The sequence below is a fragment of the Colossoma macropomum genome, unplaced genomic scaffold (assembly GCF_904425465.1).
Source record: "Colossoma macropomum unplaced genomic scaffold, Colossoma_macropomum, whole genome shotgun sequence".
Taxonomy (NCBI): domain Eukaryota; kingdom Metazoa; phylum Chordata; class Actinopteri; order Characiformes; family Serrasalmidae; genus Colossoma; species Colossoma macropomum.
Window position 1 is genome coordinate 23,751,321 of NW_023494795.1, and position 15,421 is coordinate 23,766,741.

Genomic DNA, 15,421 nt, shown 5'->3' on the forward strand with positions numbered 1-15,421 from the left:
ATGTCGTACACATATGTAACTAGGTTTTTTTTAACTTAACTTATTTTACTTAATTCATCATTTAATTAACTTATTATTTTGTTAATAGGTTTCATGAAAAACTCTTTTTCTCTCCACTGCTGCTCCCACATTCTCCTGAGAAGTGAGGCCACTAATGAGGTTAGTTTGATCATTCATTTAAAAGAGCTCTGTAACATTGAGATTAATAATTGGTTCATCATATTGATTTATCAGTCTACTCAGGCTTTAGCCGGAACTTCATTGTTTGTAAAGAAGCTGTTAATTGAGATCCTCTTTAGAATTCATCTAACAAGCATGTTCGCTACATGTGCATTGATTTCAAAATAGATCATAAACATGCATTGATGGTGTTTTTTTTTTGGATATTGTATGTTTTTATTTAGTGGATAAGTATTCAAAAAATATTCTTCTAAAAATGTAAACAGTAACTGTATTCTGAATATTGTATTTACAAAATGTAACCTGGACTAAATACAGATACTTAATTTCGGTATATAATATATACGTATACTGAATATGTATTCCCAATACTTGTATTCTGTTACATCCCAACTCTCCATGTAATTTATTCTTTTCTTAAATTGTATGCAAAATATACAAAATGTGCTATATTTCATCTCTAATTACATGTAAAACACTGGCATGATTTTCAAAGTTGAATGAAACACCAGCTGCACAATATGAACTTTATGTCCAGTTATCAAAGAATGAGCATCTGGGAGTGATAATACTGGTATCACCCCAAACATCTTCCAACTAGAACAAGAATTAATGAGTATTAAGGATCAGATGTTACAGGGATTTCAATGCTTAAATCTTATAAATTGCAGCATGTCAAAAAGGTGGATTTTCAAACAAGAACAATCTTGAATGTAACAGATTTTTCTCTGTTTTTCTCTCCAGTGTTGTCATGGTGCTTTGTTCTGAGATACTGTTTCGTGAGACCATAAGGTAGATAAATGTGTTGTTATTGTATTTCGTCTTTCATCATGTGAAGGATGATGAAAGATAATAGTCCTACTCCTAGTTTTCATTTGGGCAGTTTAATAATTCCTCCTGCTTTGACTTAACTTATACACTTACACACTTATTCACACCTAGGGGCAATTTAGCATCTCCACTCGGCCTGACTGCATGGCTTTGGACTGTGGGAGGAAACCATAGCTTTCACTGCCAAACTGCGACGCCTAAAATATGAACATCAGGGTATCTGACTGAAGCTTAAAAATCCTATAATGAGTCTGTTCATTGTTATGCTGTCACCATAACAGTCAACTTGAAACTCACCTGAGTCCGTGCTGGGAGCCAGTTCCATTTCGAAAACTGCAGTCGTCCAAGATTTACGCTCAGGAAAATCTACAGTCATTCTTTCACCATTAATAGCTGAAGATGGAGAAAAAAAGTAATTATTTACCATATACAGTTGTCACACATGTAGTGAAATTGATGTAATGACTTAATGAGCTTTGAGTCACAGTTACATTTTCCCAGTTGTGAAAATTATTGTAAATGTTCTTGCCTGTAACCACACCAACACTACTATGAGAGGCACTTCCCCATCCGTATTTTGGAGTACTAACAGAGGCTTTCACTCTGACCCGGTCTCCAACCCTGAAGTTTTCTATAACATGGTAAGAAGAAGGACTGATTTCAGTAAATAAACTAACATCACAATATTTCTGACTATTAGAAGAATATCAGAAGAATACATTTTGTTATCTAAGCAGTTATTCCAGAATGATATTTATAATAATTGTCCTAGACGGCTTCTAGCCCTGCTTGTCTGTGCCATTTGTTGTAAAGCCACTTTAGCCACTATTAACTACTCTTAAGAGAACTAACAGACACACCTTCTGAAGACACCAAAATTCATAAATAAATTCACTGACTCCTTAACTTTAATGGATTGGTTGTCAGGTCTGCACTTCCATTCTTCACTTTTATAACTTAAGAATAACTCAATTACTTTGTATTTTTTCCATGTAGTTACTGAGAAATATTCCTCAGGATGTGGACAATAAAATGGAGTTTAAGGGTAAACTGTTGGTTTTAACAATACTCTTCAGCCAAAGTGCTTTTTTTTTGAGTGGTCTAATTTGGTAAACCAATAATATTTTTAATGTAAGCTAGCAGGTACACCATAAACCATCAGTGGAAATTAACAGGTCAAAAACATCATTTCAGCAAACATTTTTTCTGAAGTCAAAAGGTCTGAATAGTAATATGTTTGTGGTATCGGGGCAGTGTTTTCACTGAATGTATACAATAAATGTGTTTGAAACAGATGCAGGTAAGAAGTATTTAACAAAGTATAAGCTAACTTTTGAGCTTCATAAAAACAAAATATATGAATGAAAGGCAGAGAGACAAATTAAATGAATTTGACATTGGGTTACAGCACCATGACCTGAGCAAGCTAAAAGCATACTAATCTGCTGCTGGTCTCATCTGATCTCATTTCAATATGACATAAAGCCTATAGTTTAATTCATTGTTTGTTTTTTTAAACAAACATTTACGTAATTTTCTCCTTTCCTTTATTATATCAAAGACATGTTTGGTGCCTGATATTTTATTCATTAGTTTTGCAGTGGCATTGCAAGGCCAACATAGCTAACAAATAATGAACGGCAAGAGCCGCCTGTACAACCTGCGTGCCTAAAGCATCATGCACTTTTTTTTGCGTGAAATTGAGTTGTTAAGTAATCTCAAATAAACTTGCTTGTAGGCTTAGCGACAAAAAGTATGGACAAAATTCATGCCTGAAGATTGCTGTTATTATCATTTATGCAGTGTACTTTTGCCCATTTTGATAGATGTTTGTAGCATTTTCATAGAATAGCAAGTATACATGAAATTACCAACAGTATGTTTTAAGGCAAGCGATCATGCAGACATGCAACTTGCATGATGCTAACAGGTGAGTGTAATTATCCATTAGTTATTAGCCTAATAGCTAAAGTGCAAAACTAAATAAGCAAACTTCAGACACCTAACATGTCTTTGCTGATCGATACACAGTGAATAGTTTAGTAAAGCACAAAGTCTGTATATACCAACTTCACTCTGTTTGACTGAATAGAAATGCAAGGTATAAACATTAATATGGTGATTTTTTTAAAACTGTCTTTGTAATATAGGCTGTAGAGAGACATATTGTCCTACCATGTATATTTCAGTGCATCGTGTGCTCAGCCGAGCTGCTGTAGTACCGTTTCTCAGCTTGTTTGGTCATTACTTGGTGTGCAGTGTGTTATTTTAAATGAAACAGCTTTATTGACAATTGTTCATAGACAGAGCTGTGTGTATGGGCTGCGTTTCATGTAGTGTAACGTTTTTATACAGTGTGAGCATTTAAATCATAGATTTTGTCCATACACAATGGTCTATTCAAAGGTACAGTGTGAGTCATTCATCTTCAACTACAGCTCAACCAGCCAATCAAAGGACTTCAACAAGACATAACACCCCTCAAGTGTTATGCTCCTCAGATTCTTTAGCTTCAGATGTGATTCCACCTGTCATTAAGCTACAAAAGCTGTTGTTAAAGAGACAGATGAGGAGCGTGAGAACATAATTGTGAGATATACTTTACTTATAGCTGTACAGAGGTGCTTTTCTGACATGGAACAAAAGCTGCACTTCTTCACTGAAACACTACTCAATCCAAGGTAACTAATGTAGCATAGCTAGCTAATGCACTTCATTTAAAATCAGCTAGATTTCAATGATGTAACTGTTATGGTACACTGCAGTCAGTTACACTTAGAACTACTTAATTCTAAGTAGGTAATCCGTTATGGTATCGGACTCTGTATCAGCAAGTACTAAAAAAACAAGTACTCATACTCGACCTGAATAAAACGGTATTGATGCATCCCGATCTGATGCTTTGAAAAATTCGCTTAAAAGGGGTTAACCTTGGAGACAGCGAGTCAAGCTTGGTGTAGCTCAGGTCATGGTGGATGAAAGTAAGGTTGTTTCCCAGCAGCAGCTCAAAAGTTGATGTGATGGAGCTGCTTGTGTCACTAAGGTAGAAGATGACTAGCCAAAGAGAACACTCAGCAACTAAGAGACTCATGCTCTGATTTGTTTAAGCTTTATTCATGTTATTCATTTCTTTCATTTGAATCAATTAATCCTTTTTTAAGCATGTAACCCATTATTTTTCTTTGCCTAAAAATATTCTTGAGGTGGATAATTGTGTAAATTTGATTTTTTGGACACATCATGCCTTTAATATCTACCTGAAGTCCAGTAATCTTATAACTATTTTGTTCATTTTCATAGTGTCACCATAATATAATTCCCTCAATCCTGGGAGTAAAAAAGGTCAGTAGACCCCTGATGTATTTCAAGGTGAGGATGCATCGGAAACCCACATTTAGTCTGTGATTCAGGAAATAATTTAAGGAAGTAACAAAAAAATAAAGACACTGGGTATCACCATAATAGTCAGCCTTACCTGAGTCAAAACTTGGAGCCAGTTCCATTTCAGAAACTGCGGCCTTCCAAGATTTGTGTTCAGGAAAATCTACAGTCATACTTTCACCACTAATAGCTGAAGATGGAGAAAAAAAGACACTGTGTACTACATAGAGCTGATACAGATGAAGTGTGATTAACATGGTTACTTAATGAAGATCTGTGAGTCACAGGGTAAATAACTATATAAACGACTCTATCAATGATAGTAAATGTTCTTGCCTGTAACCACACCAACACTTTTGTTAGAGGCACTTCCCCACAGGTATTTTGGAGAACTAACAGAAGCTTTAACCCTGACCTCGTCTCCAATCCTGAAGTTTCCTATAACATGAATAAAAGGAAATACAGATTTTACAAAGGAAATAAACATTCTAATATTTCAGATAAACATGAGAGTTCATTTGTTGTTCAAGCAGTCTAATGTTACTTACCCCATAAGGCCAAAAGTATGTGGACATCCTTACTAATCACTAATCATCAAAGATGTTTCAGCCACACCCATTGCTAATGTGTACAATTTAGCACATAGTCTTGTAGGCTCCAAAGACAAATGTTGACAGTAGAATGGGTCGTACAGAAGAGCTCAGTGACTTTAAACATAGCATTGTCATAGCATGCCACGAGTCAGTGGTAATAGCGCCAACAGTTAAGTTTGGTGGAGGAGAGATAATGGTATGGGGCTGTTTTCAAGGCTTTTCGTTTAGCCTCTTAGTTCCAGTGAAATGTAATGTTAATTCTACAGCATACAAATACTTTTTAGACAATCATATGCTTCCACCTTTGTGGCAGCAGTTTGGGGAAGAACATTTACTGTTCTAGCTTGACTGTGACCCTGTGCACAAAACAAGATCAGCCAAGATCCACACACTTGCTTTTTGCGTATTAATTATGTTGAGCTCTTTAGCAGTTCTCAAAGAAACTTGCTTGTGTTCTTTCTGATGCTGTATGACATTCAGATAACTATAAAAAAATTACAAAATTCTGGGCAAAATTTAGTCTTCATGATAGCTGCTGCTACTACAGTTCATGCAAAGGATGTTAACTGGCTATATTCAGGGTAATCTGATAACTGATTAAAAAAATAACATTTTTCACCAGGTCATTGCATTCATTTCTAACCAATAATCTACTATACCCAGTCAATTAATTATTATGGTACAACCATTATAGTAAGTCTTACTTGAGTCAGAACTGGGAGCCAGTTCCATTTCAGAAACTGCAGCCTTCCAAGATTTATGCTCAGGAAAATCTACAGTCAAACTTTCACCATCAAGAGCTGAAGATGGAGAGAAAAAAGACACAATTTACCATACACAGTTAGCAACACTCGGATTACCTGGTGATATTTGTCATTGCAACCTTTTGACCTGTTGATGGGGCAGACTAACTGATCCCATCACACAGTTATTATTTATTTAAAGTAATTGATATTATTACTTGAAAAACTGTGAGTCACGGTTACATTTTTCGAAAAGACTGTATAAATGAGTGTAAATGTTCTTGCCTGTAACTACACCAACACTCCTGTTAGAGGCTTTTCCCCACTGGTATTTTGGAGTACTAACAGAGGCTTTCACCCTGACCCGGTCTCCAACCCTGAAGGTTTCTTTATCATGGGGAAAAAAAATACAGATTTTATTAAAGAAACAAATGTCACAATATTTCAGATATTCATGAGAATTCAATGTTATCTTAGCAGTTGAAATGTTATTCAGAATTGCTTATTTACATTGATTATAAACATGCTTGTTTGTATGTGATATTTCGTAAAGACCACCTGAGTAATCATAGAAATGATCTTACAGAAATTAATAGACACCTATTGAAGGAACCAACTTTAGAAATAAAAGCCCGGGGGCGTCACTAGGCTCTAAATGCTGTTCTACCAGAGATTTTCTAACATAACACAAGAGAAGAGCTAACAAATAATAAAGCTAATAGCCACCCAGTGCATTCTGCATGCCTAAAAGCATTAATCATTGTGTGGTCTCTAACACTGTATGATGTACAGTAAATTATGAAAATTAGCCATGCTGAGATAATACTCAGTCTTACCTGAGTCAGAACTGGGAGCCAGTTCCATTTCAGAAACTGCAGCCAACCAAGATTTATGTTCAGGAAAATCTACAGTCATACTTTCACCACTAATAGCTGAAGATGGAGAGAAAAAGGTAATTATTGACCATATACATTTGTTCCACATCTAGTGTAATTGATATTATAACTTAAAGAAGAGCTTTAAGTCAGTTACTTTTCCACTTGTGAAAACGACTATAAATGTTCTTGCCTTTAACCACACCAACACTCCTACGAGAGGCATCTCCCCATCCGTATTTTGGAGAACTAACAGAGGCTTTCACTCTGACCCGATCTCCAACCCTGAAGGTTTCTATAACACACAGTTAGAAGTACTGATTTCAGTAAAGAAACAAATATCACAATATTTTGGATCATCAGGAGAATTCATTAAGTTATTTAAGCAGTTATCCCAAAATGTTACATCTAGAATTTTGTTGCATGGCTTTTTAGCCCTGCTTGTCCGTGTTTCATATTTTGTAAAGGCCAACTTAGCCACCATCATCACATCTTCCGAGAATTAATAGAAATTGACCTCTTAACTTAGTTGTAGACTTTTATACAGTGTCAGAAGCTAGAGTCGGGTTCAGACATCATTTCTGAAATGTGTCAGGCTTGAGTCGAGTTTAGATTTCACATTTGGGTTCTCACAGCCCATCTTTCCCTTTTACAAGATGTTACACTGTATTTCCCCCAGCTTTAGCTTTCCTCCTTACTTTATTCTTCCCTCCTCCATTCATCATTTTAAAAGATTTTTAATGAGCTGAGTTATTCTTAAACTAATAGAGAATTAGATCAAATTAAATTTAAAAACTGGATTATTTACATAAATTAAAATAAGTTTAATACATTTAAATACAGTTTATATGTTCAATGTAATTTGTTCTCTGTACAGAAAGAATCTTAGTAATAAAGAGGTGATGGCTAACATATCATTATACTAGCAATGCACAGCATGAGAACAGCGTATGATTATCCAGACTCAACAATCTGTTGTTTGAAAGCATTGCATAATGTTTAAACCAATTATCACTGAATTTAAATGAAATTTTGGACAGCTGACTGTTTTGATCATTCACTTTTTTAACTTATCTGTGATGTAATGAAGGCTACTATCATTAAAAATGTGATGTTTTATTCAGCACTTTAAGTGATGATGGGCCAGTTCAAGTTAAGACAAAATTTTGGCAAGTTCAGTTGATTTCGTGTTAAAAACCTCTAAATGTGGGTTAGACTGACTCTGACAGGAAACTCTTGGACTGCATTCAGGTTCAAAACAAAATTTAAGCCTGATTAAAGCTCTGTTAGAACCCTGATAAGAAAAGTTTATTTCAAATAACTTTCAAAAATGCTACCAGTATTAAAACTACGAAGCTGAAGTCAGCTTCTTATCCACCAGCTTCTTGTTAGAATGTTCCCGTTCCACCTTAAATGGTTATGTGCTGGCGCCTCAGGAATTATAATAATAACTGCTACACCGTTTAAGGTGGAACGGGAACATTCAAATAAGGAGCTGCCGGATAGAAAGCTCAACTTCAGCTTTGTGTTAAACTACAGGTAGGATAGTTTGATAGTTTAAATGTCCTAATCAGAAAATGTTTCCAGCATTAAAAGAACAATTAGGATATTTTGAAGTCTAAATCAGCTTATCAGGGGGAAGTAGTTATATTAAGGTGAATCTGTACTGGATTAGAATTTGGTAGCTAATATAGCATACATTGCTAATGTTTAGCCTATGTTTGAACTTAGTCTGAGCTGCTGACAACCAGGCATAACCAATTTTGTACTGTTTGTGGTTGTTAATATTTTCAACTGTAGAGAGATGACCACAGCCTTTTCACATCTTTGCATTTTGATTTTTTTTTTTCACATTTTTTGATATCTTTGTTTTTTGCACCAAATTATGGAGAGCAGTGCCAATAAGACCATCGATAAGTATCAGTAATGATAACCAGTATCAACATCTGTATCAAGAAAATCCTAATACCCATCCCTACTTGCACAGTTTAAAGATGTATGGTGGTCTGATGAGTCCACCTTTCAGATTGTTTATGGAACTAATGGATGTTGTTTGCAACAAGCCAAAGAGGAAAAGGACATCCTGATTGTTAGCAGCATAAACTTCAAAAGCCAGAGTCTGTCATGGCATGGGGAGGGGTATTTGTGGGTAAGTCTTTGTATCCATCCATGCTTATTTCAACATGACAACAAGAAGTCACATTCTTAACATGTTACAACAGCATGGATGTATAATTAGAGTGTGAGTGCTAGACTGGCCTTCCTGCAGTCCAGTCCTGTCTCTCACTGAAAACGTTTGCAAAATACAGCAATGAAGGACCCATATGGTTGAACCACTGAAAACTTGTAAAACAGAAGAATGGCAAAAAATTCTGCGTTCAAAACTGGATCAGTTTGTGTCTTCAGTCCCTAAAGGTTTATTAAGTACTGTTAAATATACACTTGCTTCTTTGGTTTCTGACATTGTATGACATACACTGATCAGGCATCCTTGTTTCTACTCTCATTGTCCATTTTATCAGCTCCACTTATTATATAGGTGCATTTTGTAGTTCTACAATTACAGACTGTAGTCCATCTGTTTCTCTGCATACTTTGTTAGCCCACTTTTACCCTGTTCTTCAGTGGTCAGGACCCCCATGGACCCCCACAGAGCAGGTACTATTTGGGTGGTGGATCATTCTCAGCACTGCAGTAACACTGATGTGGTAGTGTGTTAGTGTGTGTTGTGCTGGTACGAGTGGATCAGACACAGCAGAGCTGCTGGAGTTTTTAAACACTGTGTCCACTCACTGTCCACTCTATTAAACACTCCTACCATGTCAGCCCACCTTGTAGATGTAAAGTCAGAGACAATAGCTCATCTGCTGCTGTACAGTTTGTGTTGGTCATCCTCTAGTCCTTCATCAGTGGTCACAGGACGCTGCCCACAGGACGCTGTTGGCTGGATATTTTTGGTTGGTGGACTATTCTCAGTCCAGCAGTGACACTGAGATGTTTAAAAACTCCAGCAGCACTGCTGTGTCTGATCCACTCAGACCAGCGCAACACACTAACACACCACCACCACATCAGTGTTACTGCAGTGCTGAGAATGATCCACTACCCAAATAGTACCTGCTCTGTGAGGGTCCAGGGGGGTCCTGACCACTGAAGAACAGGGTAAAAGTGGGCTAACAAAGTATGCAGAGAAACAGATGGACTACAGTCTGTAATTGTAGAACTACAAAATGCACCTATATAATAAGTGGAGCTGATAAAATGGACAATGAGCGCAGAAACAAGGAGGTGGTCATAATGTTATGCCCGATCAACGTACAGTAAGTTATGAAAATTAGCCATGCTGAGATAATAGTCAGTCCTACCTGAGTCAGCACTGGGAGCCAGTTCCATTTCAGAAACTGCAGCCTTCCAAGATTTGTGTTCAGGAAAATCTACAGTCATACTTTCACCACTAATAGCTGAAGATGGAGAGAAAAAATCATTATTAACCATGTACAGTTGCTCCACATTTAATGTAACTGATATTATAACTTAATGAAAAGCTTTAAGTCAGTTACTTTTCCAGTTGCATAAATGATTGTAAATGTTCTTGCCTGTAACCACACCAACACTCCTACGAGAGGCATCTCCCCATCCGTATTTTGGAGAACTAACAGAGGCTTTCACTCTGACCCGATCTCCAACCCTGAAGGTTTCTATAACACACAGTTAGAAGAAGTACCGATTTAGATTAAGGTACTAAGATTTAGATAGGCTGATTTAGGTATTATAGACAGAAGAAGTAATAATTAAAGGTGGAATGAGAAAAGTTGAACAAGAAGCTGCCAGATAGAAGAACTACAGGCAGGACAGTTTGATAATCTTAATGTCCTTATCAGAAAATGTTTCCACCATTAAAAGAAAAATAAGGATTTTTTGAAGTCTAAATTAGTAAAGAAAATCAAAACTGGATCATTGTTGTTGTTGCTCTTGACTTTAATGCTACCAAGTTACAGTTTGAAGGCTGTGAATGTAATGTCTCTAGAGGTTGACACTGATAAGTTAATGTAAGCAATTTTGGCCTTTTGTTATGGTCCTTGCAAGGTCTTGTTTGAGCCATCCCTTTCAATACTGAGCCATCTGATTGTTTCTGTAGCATGTATTTTGCTTTTGACCTTCTGCTTGTGTTCCAGTTTTCTCATACTTGGATTTTGTCTCTGTTTGGTTGAAATCAGACTGATTGTTTTTTCTTTTCTTTAACTGGACTGGCTTTTCACTACGATTTTAGTCTTCTAAACAAAGTCTGACTATCATTGTTACACACTGTGTGGCAGACTGTTAACTATAAAAAGGGACAGAAATGCATACTACATTCAGGCTTCAACATATCTTCTACTGTTCATGCAATGCATTTATACATACAAATACATCTAAAGGCTGTCATACAGTTTCATACACCAGATAAGCAAATCTACTTAAACTTACTAACCAACTTAACCTGTTTTGAGACAAGTTTGTGATAATTGAAGCATGCGGATAGCACAATTCTAAGAAGTGTTCATTACTTGCCAGCCATACAGCTAAAGTGAAAAGCTAAATAAGTAAACAAAATATATATTGGCTGATTTGGGGCTACATTTGGGGTACACGGGATAACTGTATACATTTGACTGGATCATGGCTTTAATATCTGGCTAAAGTTAAAAAATCCCATAACTAGTCTATTCAATCATGGTATCACAGTAATAGTCAGTCTTACCTGAGTCAACACTGGGAGCCAGTTCCATTTCAGAAACTGCAGCTTTCCAAGATTTATGCTCAGGAAAATCTACAGTCATTCTTTCACCATCAACAGCTACGTAAGCAGAGAAAAAAAACACTCTTTACGGTCCTCAGTCTGGAGACTGGACACTTTAAAAACAAACAATGTTGTATTATGGAACAGGGTCACTACTGCATACTAAATAACATGATGCATTTATTTATTTATTTATTTACATTATTACCAATGTTATTCATTATCACCAATATAACAAAGCAAGCAGTAAACCTTTCCTTTACTGTTTACTGTATGTACAGTTACACTGGACATTGAAGACCATTGAACTTACTAAAAAAAACATTTCTGAAATAAATGCTGTGACAATTTAGAAACAGTGATTTTTTATGACAAGATAAAAAAGAAAATCTTCTAATAAAAGGCCCAACCCATAGAAAGACTGGCTTCTTCAGAAAAAAAAAAACATAAAAAATAGTGTAGTGTTGTACCTGCTTCTATAGACATAAAATACCTGGGGAAAAATGTCCAGTATAGATGGACATTTGGAATGAGAAGGCTATATAGCGTTTAATATTAATATCTTTATTTAATGAGTCACTGTTACATTTTTCCAACTATGTAAATGACCGTAAATGACTGTAAATGTTCTTGCCTGTAACCACACCAACACTGCTGTGAGAGGCACGTCCCCAGTCATATTTTGGAGAACTAACAGAAGCTTTCACCCTCACTCGGTCTCCAACTCTGAAGGTTTCTTTATCATGGAGAGATTAAATACAGATTTCATTAAGAAAATAAATATTATATTGTTTCAAATATTCATGAGAGTTCACTTTTTTACTAAGCAGTCAAAATGTTGTTTATAATACTAACACACACATTTTCTAAGAAGCTTATCCTTCTAGGTCGCAGGATTATGTATAATAGCTTATGATAATTATTTATAACAGCTTTTGTATTGTAAAGACCATCTGAATCATCATAGAAATGATCTTACAAAAATTAATAGAAAGCAAAACTTAAAAATGAAGTCATTGACCTGTTGGCGAGTCCAGGCTTCTATTCTTCACTCTTATGACTTAATAATAACTAAATTATTTTGTGCTGTTTTCCATGTAGTTACTGAATAATTATGCAAACTCATCTTGGTTGATCAACTACATTCAGGGCCAGTGTCAGACACCAAATAAGCAAATCTACTTGAACTTACTACCCAATTTAACCTGTTTTGAGTTTTGATTAAGTTTGTGATAATTGAAGCATGTGGATAGCACAGTGCTAAAATGTGTTCATTACTTGCCAGCCATACAACTAAAGTGAAAAACGAAATAAGTAAAGTACACATATATCACCTGATTTGGGGCTACATTTGGGGTATAAGGGATAACTGTATAAATTTGACTGGATCAATTTAATTTAGATTTAATTACTGACTGAAGCCCAACAATTCTATAATGAGTACTTTTATTACCATAGTGTCGCCATAATAGTCTGTCTTACCTGAGTCAATACTGGGAGCCAGTTCCATTTCAGAAATAGCAGCCATCCAAGATTTATGGTCAGGAAAATCTACATTCATACTTTCACTATGAACAGCTGAAGACAGTGAGGAAAAGGGCATGGTTTACCATATACAGTTGATACAGATTTTTTGGAACTGACTTTTTAATGAAGAGCTTTGAGTCCCAGTTACATTTTTTCAACTACAGTATATAAATAACTGTGTAAATGATTGTAAATGTTCTTGCCTGTAACCACACCAACACTACTATGAGAGGCACTTCCCCATCCATATTTTGGAGTACTAACAGAGGCTTTCACTCTGACCCGGTCTCCAACCCTGAAGTTTTCTATAACATGGTCAGAAGAAGGACTGATTTCAGGAAAGACTCAAATATCACAGTGTTTCAGATAATCATGAGAGTTCAATTTGTAAAATGTTATTAATAACTTTCCTACATAGCTTTTACCCTGCTTGTCTGTGACAAAGGCCACCTGAGCTACCATAGTCTTATCATATGGCACAAGTTCCCAGCCCTGGTCCTGCACATTTTACCACTGCTCCCAACACAGCTGATCCAACTTTTCCACTCATTCATGACATCATCAAGGAGCAGAGCTAGAAACATCTGTCTTACAGGAATAAATAGATACACCATCTGATGAAACTAAAAAAATGATTGATAAATAAAAAAATTAACCCCTAGCACAGTGTTTCTCAACCCTGGTCCTGGACGCCCACTGTCCTGCGCATGTTAATGCTTTCCCAGCTTTATCACAGTCACTGTACCTCCATAATCCGCTGTTAATGAGCTGATTAGTTAAGTCAGGTGTGTTGGGAGCAGGGTAAACACTAAACGATGTGTAAACTGGATTTTTGGCTCAATTATTACATTAATATCTGACAGAAGTCTAAAAACAAGTTAATTTATTGTTGTCACCATAATAGTAGATCTTACGTGAGTTATCACTGGGAGCCAGTTCCATTTCAGAAACTGCAGCCTTCCAAGATTTATGCTCAGGAAAATCTACAGTCATACTTTCACCATCAACAGCTGCAGAAGGCAAAAAAACACTATTTAATATATAGAGTTGATACAAATTTAGTGTTAGTGATTACCAAATACAGTTATCACACAAGCAGTGTAATTGATATAATTATTTAATGAAGAGCTTATAGTCACAGTTACATTTTTCAAATAGTGTAAATGATTGTAAATGTTCTTGCCTGTAACCACACCAACACTGCTGTGAGAGGCACTTCCCCACTGGTATTTTGGAGTACTAACAGAAGCTTTCACCCTCACCCGGTCTCCAACCCTGAAGTTTGCTATAACATGGATAGAGGAAATACAGATGTTATTAAGAAAACAAATATCACAATATTTCAGATAATCATTTGTTGTTTTTTCATTTGTACAACTTTATATTAGCTCAGTCACTATGTTTTGGTTTGCATGTTATTACTGAATAATTAGGATGTGGATATGAAAAAGGAGCTTAAGGGGTTAACCTTTACTGTTTCTCCTCTTCAAAAGGATTTAACATAAATTTGAAGTAATTTAAATAAGTAAATAAATAAATTGCAGTGTGTGAAAGTCAGAGCCCACTTTACATTTTATTTACATATCATTTCAGACCCATAGCAATGAGTTTTCCTCTCACTGTGAAAAGATTTTGTTCTATATCTCAAGGATTAAAGCTTTGTGTACTATTCATCTGATAGTGACAGTTTCGGTGTTCCATTGAAAACATTATGAAGAGAAAAATATGTCAATGAAGGCCTCATACAGTTACACAGATTTGCAATGGAAGATTGTTATTAGTCTGTTCTTAATAAGCACAGCCCAACACCATATTTGCATTGACTCCAAGTTTACTACTGAACTGTACTGGTCTTTTCTTCTCCTATGGGCAAACTAATTCCCATCGTTAAAGCATTCCAGGTACCCAGAAACGATGTGCCTTATCACCACTCTTGGCACTGGTTTGGATGCAACTAACCATAAAACAATGTTGCTGGACAGAATGGCACTTCAACAGGATACCCAGAATGTATGACCTCTTTCTTGTATTGCTAAGGTTTATAACCCAGCAGCTGCAGTTTAACACAGCTGTTGTGCCTTATGGAGGCCTGTTGCAGCTGTTTGTAGCACTAAGTTGTGTTGTGGAACCTGATGTTGTTTTTTTTAGCTGCTCACCAGAGCACTGGGTGGCATCATGGAACCTAGCACTGGCTTCATGGAGGCCCTCCTCATTATGATGCTAACATACCAAACAGGTAATGGACACTTATAGCCACCCATGCAAAGTACAGGCCTAAATTCAGCCTGCAGGGTAGCTGCTGTTTATGTAGTGTACATATGTCCATTTTTAAAGATCAATAATGCTATAATGAGTCTGTTCGTTATTATGTTTTCACCATAATAGTCAAGCTCACCTGAGTCAGCACTGGGAGCCAGTTCCATTTCAGAAACTGCAGCTGTCCAAACCTTATGCTCAGGAAAACTTACAGTCATACTTTCTCCATTAATAGCTGCAAATGGAGAGAGAAAG

General features: G+C 36.2%; 1 protein-coding gene across 3 annotated transcripts in view; it reads right to left on the minus strand.

Moving 5' to 3' along the window:
* The window catches only part of LOC118815656 (E3 ubiquitin-protein ligase KEG-like), a 45,189-nt gene that overhangs the window by 11,020 nt on the left and 18,748 nt on the right, over positions 1–15,421 (minus strand). For 2 of the 3 annotated variants that reach the window (XM_036581922.1, XM_036581920.1), the window contains exons 16-32: positions 15,306–15,401; positions 14,094–14,195; positions 13,825–13,920; positions 13,114–13,215; positions 12,866–12,961; positions 12,018–12,119; positions 11,345–11,440; positions 10,200–10,301; positions 9,969–10,064; positions 6,797–6,898; positions 6,565–6,660; positions 6,014–6,115; positions 5,690–5,785; positions 4,729–4,830; positions 4,487–4,582; positions 1,541–1,642; positions 1,309–1,404 (exon numbers count right to left, since the gene is read on the minus strand). In XM_036581922.1, the coding sequence (XP_036437815.1) occupies positions 1,309–1,404; positions 1,541–1,642; positions 4,487–4,582; positions 4,729–4,830; positions 5,690–5,785; positions 6,014–6,115; positions 6,565–6,660; positions 6,797–6,898; positions 9,969–10,064; positions 10,200–10,301; positions 11,345–11,440; positions 12,018–12,119; positions 12,866–12,961; positions 13,114–13,215; positions 13,825–13,920; positions 14,094–14,195; positions 15,306–15,401 (1,680 nt within the window). The remainder of the gene's footprint in view (positions 1–1,308; positions 1,405–1,540; positions 1,643–4,486; positions 4,583–4,728; positions 4,831–5,689; positions 5,786–6,013; positions 6,116–6,564; positions 6,661–6,796; positions 6,899–9,968; positions 10,065–10,199; positions 10,302–11,344; positions 11,441–12,017; positions 12,120–12,865; positions 12,962–13,113; positions 13,216–13,824; positions 13,921–14,093; positions 14,196–15,305; positions 15,402–15,421) is intronic. The other variant, XM_036581923.1, reaches the window with a different exon arrangement.